Source organism: Primulina eburnea, chromosome 13 (genome assembly GCF_022965805.1).
Source record: "Primulina eburnea isolate SZY01 chromosome 13, ASM2296580v1, whole genome shotgun sequence".
Taxonomy (NCBI): Eukaryota; Viridiplantae; Streptophyta; class Magnoliopsida; order Lamiales; family Gesneriaceae; genus Primulina; species Primulina eburnea.
The window spans coordinates 24,129,401-24,139,605 of record NC_133113.1 but is presented as its reverse complement, the minus strand read 5'-3'; the positions used below and the strand labels follow the sequence as shown (position 1 = coordinate 24,139,605).

The 10,205-nt window shown below is 32.5% G+C and overlaps 1 protein-coding gene across 2 annotated transcripts; it reads left to right on the top strand.

Annotated features, from left to right (window-relative positions):
• The first annotated feature begins 3,545 nt into the window (after positions 1–3,545).
• Positions 3,546–9,735, top strand: LOC140808613 (uncharacterized). Of its 2 annotated transcripts, XM_073165728.1 has the most exons (9): positions 3,548–3,781; positions 3,944–6,738; positions 6,829–6,900; positions 7,318–7,470; positions 7,628–7,791; positions 7,982–8,129; positions 8,299–8,421; positions 8,608–8,695; positions 9,260–9,735. In XM_073165728.1, exons 2-9 carry the CDS (start codon positions 4,033–4,035, stop codon positions 9,436–9,438), a joined length of 3,633 nt encoding a protein of 1,210 aa, XP_073021829.1. In that variant the 5' UTR covers positions 3,548–3,781; positions 3,944–4,032; the 3' UTR covers positions 9,439–9,735. The 2 variants fall into 2 exon arrangements, 1 of the variants encoding a protein (XP_073021829.1); XR_012112987.1 differs by lacking the exons at positions 8,299–8,421; positions 8,608–8,695; positions 9,260–9,735 and having other exon boundaries at positions 3,546–3,781; positions 7,611–7,791.
• Positions 9,736–10,205: the final 470 nt, after the last annotated feature.

Below are 10,205 nucleotides of genomic sequence, written 5' to 3'. Positions count from 1 at the left end.
TAGCGAATGGTAGGTGAACCGAGATTCCCAACAAATTCATTTCTCATTGAACATTAATCAATCATTCTAAATTATTTATTTCATCATTAATCTTTGAACCATTTCATTGAGTTTTTATTTAATAAACGTAGTAGTAAACAATCATATGAAGTATCGCTGCTAAAAATTGAATAATTGAGAATAATAATTGAGAAATACAGTCCTTAGACAATGAAAGTTTTGCTCAATCACTAAGCATGGAATATTTTGACATCGTGCCCTTGTGATTATTGAAAGTCCATGACTATATTATTACTTGACATCGTGCACTTGCGATTATTTCGAGCTTGAATATTATTAATTTTTACGGATAATTTTACAATGAAAGTTTTGCTCGATCACTAAGCATGTATTGCATATTCATCTTATTTAATATATTTTTTGCTAAAAAGATTCTTTAATAAGCATGAAAATTTTAAAGTACGTAGTTTTACTTGAGAAGTACTTAATTTGAGTTTGCAAATACTTGATTACTCACAATATGCATTAAAATACTGGATATTCGAATATACAATATTTCCATGGAAAATTCATTATGATACTTATTAATATCATTTAAATAAATAAGCATAGTTCATTATTCATCATGAACTAATTGAGAGATGAATTATAAACATAGTTCGTAAATGAGCTTGAAGTTTGCACTATAAGCATATCTATCGATTCTTGGATCAATGATTTATAAAATACTCATAAATATTAATTGACAATACTTTTTTATATTCATTGAATGACTTATTTGACAATTATACTTATTTGACATAATACTTATTGATAATTATTCATTATAATTATTAGTATTTTTTCTGTAAGAAAGTACATAAGTTTCAAGTAATATTACGTGAATTTTGATTGTGTCATTTGTGAAGTTAAAGTGTGATACTTAAATTGGTACACATAGTATCTAATTAGAATATATAAATACACGATTTTAACCCGTAAATACTCATATCCAATTATGTGAGGATGCCAAAATATAATTTGAAGTTAATATTAAGTGACACCAATGATGATATTCGTGAAGCAAAAATGTGATACCTAAATTAATACAAATAATACATATTCGAGTTCATACAAACTTTAATTTTACCTTTTAAATACTCAAATTCGATTGAGTATGTCAAAATATATAATTTGAAGATAATATTGAATATTTTTTGATGATGAGATTTGTGAATAAAAAACGTGCTACCTAAATTGGTACAATTAGTACCTAATTTGATTTCAAATATACTTGATTTACCCTTTTAAGACTCAATTTTGATTATTTTGGGATATAAAAAATATAGTTTCAAGTAATATTGAGTGACTTTTGATGTGTCATTTGTGAAGTTAAAATGTGATACCTTAATTAGTGCAAAAAATATCTAATTCGAGTCTACCAATACTTTATTTTACTCCCTAAATGAGAAGTATTTTAATTTGAGTTTGCAAATACTTGATTTCGTAAATGAGATACTCAAAATATGTATTAAAACACTGGATATTCGATTAAGCAACGTAAGTTCACCAAATGTTGGTATTTTTATGGAAGATACATTTGGATGACATATTCATCTCATTTAATAATTTTTGAAAAAAAATAAATTCTCAACTAAGTATGAAAATTTTAAAGTACTTAGTTTTACTTGAGAATTACCTAATTTGAGTTTGCAAATACTTGATTTCGTAAATGAGATGCTCACAATATGTATTAAAATACTAGGTATTCGAATAGGCAACGTAAGTTCACCAAGTATTGATATTTCCATGGAATAAGCATTTGGATGACATATTCATATCATTTAATATTTTTTCTGTAAAAGAAAAAACGGATTCCCAACTAAACATAAAATTTTTAAAGTATTTGTTTTTATTTGATAAGTACGTAATTTGAGATTGCAAATATTTAATTCGGTACATGAGATATTCATAATATGTAATAGAATACTGTATATTCGAATATGCAACGTAAGCTCACCAAGTGTTTATCTTTCCTTGGAAGATGAATTTGGATGACATATTCATCTCATTTAATATTTTTTTTGTAAAAAAAAAAACAATTTCTCAACTAAGTATTGAAATTTTAAAATACTTATTTTTAATTAAGAAGTATCCAATGTGATACCTGAATTAATACAAATAATACCTAATACGAGTCCACAGATACTTGATTTTACCATTTAAACTCAAATTCGATTATTTGATGGTGTCAAAATATATAATTTGAAATCAATATTGAGTTGCATTTGATGATGAGATCCGTGAAATAAAAATATGATACATAAATTGTTACAAGTACTATATAATTAGATTCAACTGATAATTGATTTTACCCTTTAAAAACTCAAATTTGATAATAAGTATAATGAAATAATATTGATGCATATAATGAATGATTACCAATAAATATTATGAAAGAATACTAATGAGGATGATATCAAATGAAGTATTGCATTGTCATTTAATGAATACCAACAAGTATTATTAATGAATATTAATGATATTATAAATTAATACTCATAAGTATACACATTTGAAGTATTCAAATAGCCAAATCAAATATTTGGAACACGAAAATAGGTATTTTATCGATCAAAATAAGTAATTTTTCTAATTCAACAATGAGTGAGAAACTGTGTTTTTTCAAAAATTAGATGACATGAATAAGTCATCTTAATGTAATTTCAATGAAAATACCAACAATTATTGAATTTATTGTGATAGCTTGAAGATCCAGTATTTTCTTACACATTTGGAGTATCAAAGAGTAAAATCAAGCATTTGGAACTCTAAAATAGGTATTTTGTTGGTCAAAATAAATACTTAATCTTATTTCATGATGAATGATGACCTATATTTTTTTTAAAAAAATAAAATGACATGAATAAATCATCATAATGCATTTGTCATGAAAAGACCAACAATGACTGAATTTATGGTGAATGCTCGAAAATATAGTATTTTCTTATATATTCGGAGTATTCAAATAGCGAAATCAAGTATCTGAAACCCCATAATAGGTACTTTTTATGTCAAAATAAGTATTTATTTTTATTCCATGATAATTGAGAAATAATATTTTGTTAAAATTATATTTTAAATGGAGAAAAATGATATAATTTTTGTGGATAAAATAATATATTTATTTAAATAATAAAGGGTAAAAATGTAAAGTTTGCTTTATGGATAGTTAAAACTAAATGTATAGATGTGTCAGGTACTGATTTTTTTAAAAAAATTAGCTAGGTACTGAATTCTAATTGAAACATTGACAGATGCATTTTTTTGAAATTTATCGTTTTTTTATTATCAATAAATCAAATAATTATTTTATTATAATTCATTATCATTGCATAAAAAATATAAATTTAGAAATAAAAAAAGAACATTATGGAAATATTTTCTTGTAGTGAATTACAAGTTATAGATGATAAAAATATATAAATTTTGAAATAAAAAAACATTATGGAAATATTTTCTTGTCGTAAATTACAAGTTATAGATGATATTTATATCACACAAATAAAACTAGAATGTGACGCAGACAACGCTTGTTCCCGTCAGTCAGTCAATTACCCAAACTTGCCTTTACTGTTCAGGTAGCTTTGCTACGGAGACAAACAAAGAACGAAGAAAGTATCCATTGCAAGGACCGAGGCAGCAGAGCGATAACAAGGGAACAGGGTTATGCTGAACGATTGAACAAGGACGAGGCTAGGGTTCTGCTGCGCGAACCAGAAAAGCCGCTGCTAGGGTTTAGGTAGGATCTTGTTAAGTTTGATTTGATGATTGTGAAATATTCCCCTTTCGGGCTTTGAGCAAATGATTGTGTTTCCTGCGTATGAACTTGAGCCTGAAATGTTCCCAAATTTGTACATTTATGTGTTATCCTTTTTTTTGAGATGAATTCTTTGCTTGGCAGTAATTGCGGTTCTCCTTTGTGGCTTTTGCAAGTTCTTCAGAGCAGCGTGGAATGAAAAGTTGTTTTCATTGAATTTGTTTTATATTAACATGGAACAGTCCAAAAATCTCAATTTTGTACAATCCAATCCCTCTGTACGCGGGAATGAATATCTTGGTCATGAATCACAAGTTTACAAGGTGGATACTACAGGTCATGCAAGTTCCAGTTTAAAGTTTCCAGAAACTATCTTTTCAGATCCTAAACCTGTACATAACTTCTCTATTCAGACTGGAGAGGTATTTGCTCTTGAATTTATGCGTGACCGGGTCAATCCTCGGAAGCCCTTTATTCCGAATAGCTCTGGGGATACTAGCTATGCAGCTGGCTACTTGGAGCAATTAGGCATTGTAGGAAACTTATATACTGGTACTGAAAGTGGTTCAGATATTTCCATGATTGCTAGAGAAGAAAAAGGTTCAAGAGAATTTGGGCCAAGTGATTTGTCTTTACTTGGTAACAAGGGTAATCTTGGGTATTCACCATCTTCGCAATCAGTGCGACATGTATCATCAAATTATCACAGTGGCCACAGACTTGTGTATACCTCATCTGGAGCATCTGATAGCTCATCATCCAAAGTGAAGATTCTCTGCAGTTTTGGTGGTGGTATCCTTCCTCGGCCTAGTGATGGAAAGCTCAGATATGTTGGTGGTGAAACACGCATTATCAGAATAAGAAAGGACATTACTTGGCAAGAATTATGGCAGAAAGCTACTGCCATTTATTATGAAACGCAGACTATAAAATATCAGCTTCCTGGTGAGGATCTTGATGCTTTAGTTTCTGTATCAACCGATGAGGATTTACTGAACATGATGGAAGAGTGCCATGTGCTAGAAGATGGAGAGGGATCCAAAAAGCTTCGAATGTTTCTATTCTCTCTTAGGGATTTGGATGATGCTCATTTCTCTCTATCCAGCTCAGATTGTGACACTGAGATAAAGTATGTAGTGGCTGTCAATGGCATGGACAGCGGGTCTAAAAAAGGCTCTGTTATGCATGGCTTATCAAGCTTTTCTGGAAATAATCTAAATGAGTTGGAAGCACTGAATGTTGAAAAGGATACAAGTGGGACTGCCACTGAATTTATTGATGCAAATACCATAAATTCAACTGGCTTTCTCATTCCATCAACTGCTGAATCTTCTAAACCTCTTCTATCAAGTTCTTGTAAAGGTTATGAAACTGATTTGCACCATAATCATGAGCAGACTAGACATCGTTTTGAAGACGAGCAACATCTGCCGCAATTTGGCTATAATTTGCATCCAGCTAATCATGGAAATTATGAAAGTTCAGCACGACCATCTTCTTATGAGACATTGTCTAAGCAAAAAGGTCTTGAAGGGAAGCCTTTAAGCATCCCAGGAACACAAGTCACAGATGTGCAGGAAAATGAATCAAAACTGAGAGTTGATAGCTCAGTTCAAATGGAAAATGGAAGTAATCGGATCTCGGCAAAGGAGCAATTTATCACTTCACAGGCACGCGGTGGTAATTCAAAGTCTGGTTATCCTGTTGAAGAGTCATCAGGCGTCATCCCTAAGCTGGGTAGAGAGCTTTCTTCAAAGAATTCGAAGGTTGAGACAATGGCCCAGGAACCTTTGCCAGTTTCTATAACTCTTGATACTGTTAATCCACCTGAGCTTCCTAAATCATCTGGAAATGAGTATCACATTTCTGATTCTCTACCTGCTTCTGAATCCGTAAACACTGAGTCTGATCCTACTGATTTGAGCTACTTTGAGTCCTCTATTCCTCCCCAGAGGACATTTTATTCTGAGTGTATTCCTCGGGAGCAGGCAGAGTTGCTCAGCAGAATATCCAAGTCTGATGATTCACATAGTTCTCAGTTTATTGTTAATAAGGATTTAGTGACAGGATTTGAAAATTCTCAAAATGGGAATGTAGGTGATCCTACAAGGCCGCCGATCGCTATTGACAAGCCTAAACTTATCGCGCCTGAAGCCCTTGATGATTGGTGCACTAAACCTCATGGTGTGAGGCTGGATGACCAAATTGAAGATCAAGGTTCCGTGTGTGATCAAGATCTCAAGTCAGAGGCAGAAGCTGGATTGAATCTCCCTGCTGTGAGCCATGAGGATTCAATTAAAAATTCTGAAGGTCGTACGACTGATTGGGTTGATGAGGTTGGCAGTCAATCCATTGCTAATGATGACCACGGGCATCCTCAACTTTCTACACTTACAGGAGCTACGGAAGAATCCACTGTTGATGTTCCTAGAACCGAACAGGGTGACATAATTATTGATATAAATGACCGTTTCCCTCGAGATTTTCTCTCTGATATATTTTCGAAAGCTATCCTTTCTGGTAATTCATCTCATATTGCTCCTCTTCCGAAAGATCGAGCAGGTTTGAGCATTAATATGGAAAATCATGAACCTAAACACTGGTCTTTCTTCCAAAGATTGGCGGGAGATCAATTTGCTAGAAGGGATGTTTCTCTTATTGATCAGGACCATGTATTTTCTGCCAACCTTACAAAAGTTGAAGAGGAGGCTCCTTTAGCATATGACTTCGTTCAGCTGGCTAGAGATGGGATTGCTCCAAGTCACAGGGAATTGCAGGATAACTCTGGTGTGGAAGATCCACAAGGCTTCCCTCATGGAGATGAAGCTGTCTCAATGATTCTTCATTCCAACTATAATGCATCACAAGTCAATGTCAGTGAAGGCATGCAGGATGATGATTTAATGGACAATATGAGAATTCAAGACTCTGATTACGAGGTACTATTTATGTTTCAGGGAAAAAAATAGTCCTTGCTCCGTTGTACCTGGTTTTGTACGGAATGTCTCTGAAGCTTATCTATATTTCAGGAAGGGATAGGGAATATTGGCTTACCTCATTTTGATCCCTCTTTGGTGGATTTTGACATACACTCCTTGCAGGTTATTGCCTATGTTGTCTTTGTTATTTTTATATTACTTAAAAGAGTTGCTTTTTATAAGGCGCCACAAAGTCTTTTATCATTTTCTTGGTCTTATTTGGACTATTATCTTCAATTTGTCTTTTCGTGTGGCAATCTGTAATTGAAGTGGTTTATGGGGCTTGTTTACTTTTTCAAATAATTTTGGCACCCGCTTTTCTGAATGTTAAATAATACTAATCAACAAAATGACTAGCTCATTTTCAATTTCACAAGGTTTGTCCATCTTAGCGAGTCAGTTAACTGTTTCCTGTTTTTGACTGTTTAAATGATTTTGGGATCGTGAACTTGGGTAAAATTTGAACTTTAAACTTTAAAGACCAACTCAATCATAACTGCCATTTATGATGACGTAACTTTTTTAGCGGCTTATTTGCAGATCATAAAAAATGCAGATCTTGAAGAATTGAGGGAACTTGGTTCTGGCACATTTGGGACTGTATATCATGGAAAATGGAGAGGCTCAGATGTAGCAATTAAACGAATAAAGAAGAGTTGCTTTATTGGTCGACAATCAGAACAAGAAAGACTGGTAATAGTCCTTAATATCTCTAATAGTTTTGTTATTTCGTCATTATATGATTATTGAAGGAATTAAATTTTATTCTTACTTCTGTTATCTTATGTTATTATTATCGTTCATCTGTTTTGGCCTTGATAAAATGGCTATAGACGTTATTCACTTTCAGACCTTTGAATTTTGGAGGGAAGCTGAAATTCTTTCAAAGCTTCACCACCCCAATGTTGTAGCATTTTATGGTGTTGTACAAGATGGACCAGGGGCGACATTGGCTACTGTTACAGAATACATGGTTGATGGATCTTTAAGACATGTTTTACTCCGAAAGGATAGGTACTCTTATATGCCTCTGACAACTGTGTGATTACATCTGAATGCAGGGATGCTGTTGCTTTGGATTAGACTAGTATGACAATATGGAAAAATTTTGCATGGAAATATTTACCTTAATTGTTCCTCCTGTTTTCCCCAACTTTTTTTCATCATGATGTGCGTATTTATCTTGTGTGATACAATTATACAGACATCTTGATCGCCGTAAGCGGCTCATCATTGCAATGGATGCAGCTTTTGGTATGGAATATCTGCATTCAAAGAATATAGTGCACTTCGATCTCAAATGTGACAATTTGTTGGTTAACCTGAAAGATCCTTCAAGACCTATATGCAAGGTTGTCCAGTGGAACTCACCCTTTTACGTTTTATTAATTAACTAGAAACTAGTTGACTAATGATATCCGTTCTTGCTCTTTTGGTACATATTCAAGGAATTTAAATTCTTAGATCTGTTATTGATATTCATGGTATCGAGTTAAGTTCTCATGCTGCCATGCATGTCAGGTTGGAGATTTTGGTCTATCAAAAATAAAGAGGAACACCTTAGTTTCTGGTGGAGTCAGGGGAACTCTTCCATGGATGGCTCCAGAGCTGTTAAATGGTGGTAGCAATAAAGTTTCTGAGAAGGTTAAACACCCTCCTCTGCCTTTTAAAATATTTCACATGGATGCAAAATCTCTCTTGTTTGGTTTGTAAATTTTAAAAATTATGGTTGTAGTATGACTATTACTTTAGATATTATATCACGAAGTTAAATCACACTTTTCAACTAGATTGTATACAAGTACCAATTTTTCATGGTTCTTATAACAGGTGGATGTCTTTTCATTTGGCATTGTCTTGTGGGAGATACTCACAGGAGAGGAGCCTTATGCCAACATGCATTATGGTGCTATCATAGGTTCGTAATTTCACTTATCAGTTGTAAATGTTGATTCCACATATGGTATGTTTTTGCCGTTATGGCTTGTGGCATTGATAGTACATTAATTAAATCAACTGCATATAACGTGCATATGAATGTTTTTCATGTTTATCCTAAATTAAGGATCCCCTAATGAAAGATATAAACGTAGACAGATGACTCAGGGTAGAGCACACTTGATGAAGTTTTCTGAATATTATTTAGTCTTTTATTAGCCTAAAATCACCTCGATTTTAGATACACTTGATGAAGTTTTCTAAATATTAATTAGCCTTTTATTGTTTGACCTTGTCTCAGTAGTGAGTTTTGATGTACATCATCTCAATTTAAAACTAGTTTTCCTAGCTTCTTGAATTGGTGGGTTTCTAACACTTCACTGATATTGTAGAATTCCCAGGCAGCTTTACTTTTCTATTCTTCTTTTTCATTCATTTTCTAACATCTCTAATTTAAAATCTGGAACCGTTTAAATTTTAGCATTTTTTTTTTTCATTTTGATTTGAAATTCCAAAGTCATCCTCCCATCCTTCCTACATGTAGGTGGCATTGTGAGCAATACTCTGAGGCCACCCATTCCGAGCTACTGTGACCTAGAATGGAGAAGATTAATGGAGCAATGTTGGGCCCCAAATCCTTCTATGAGACCTTCATTTACAGAAATCGCTAGTCGTTTGCGTGTCATGTCTGCCTCGGCTCAGAGTCGGAAGGTGAGTTCATAGGCATTAGCCTATAATGGTCTGATGTCATATATACACTCTAAAAGTAATAAATTGTTTCACTAAATTTAATACACTGGGGTCAAATAGCTGTAAAAATGACCCCAGTAAGTTCTATTTCCAAATTCCTACACTATATATATCTACATATATGAAGTTTTTGGTGATACTTTTTTCTTTGGCTTCACTACTAGATTATTTGGTTTGACATGTACCATCAGAAGTGCCATTTTTTTTCAAATTCTGATAAACTACCAAAATTATGGAAGTTAGTATATGATGTAATCGAATGAAAATTACCTTTTTTCTTGCAATTTTTCTTACGAAAAAAGATGAGGATGTATATATATATATATTTATGTATATATATTTCCCCTATGGAAATGTGATAGGTGATCTGTTTTATTTCTTGACTAGCAACTTTTTTATGAATGTATATATATCTGTTAAAGGATGATATATAATAATCTTGTAATATGCTTGTGAGCTTAGATTATGCAAGCGTAGCACGTGTTACTTACATAAAGTTGGTTAAATTGATTTTTTTGTTCAAATCAAATTTATCCATGCTTAACATTAACTAAATCAGATTGATTTTTAACAAGATAGTTTGATCCATTATTGAAATAACTGATATTTTGAAAAGTTTGGTAAATATTAAATTCGTTGAACGAATGGACCAGTTTTCTTTCTTTTCTTTTTTTAAGAACCCGTATATGTATTGAATAATCTAATATTATATTTCTCAATAATTGCATTAATTTGCAACT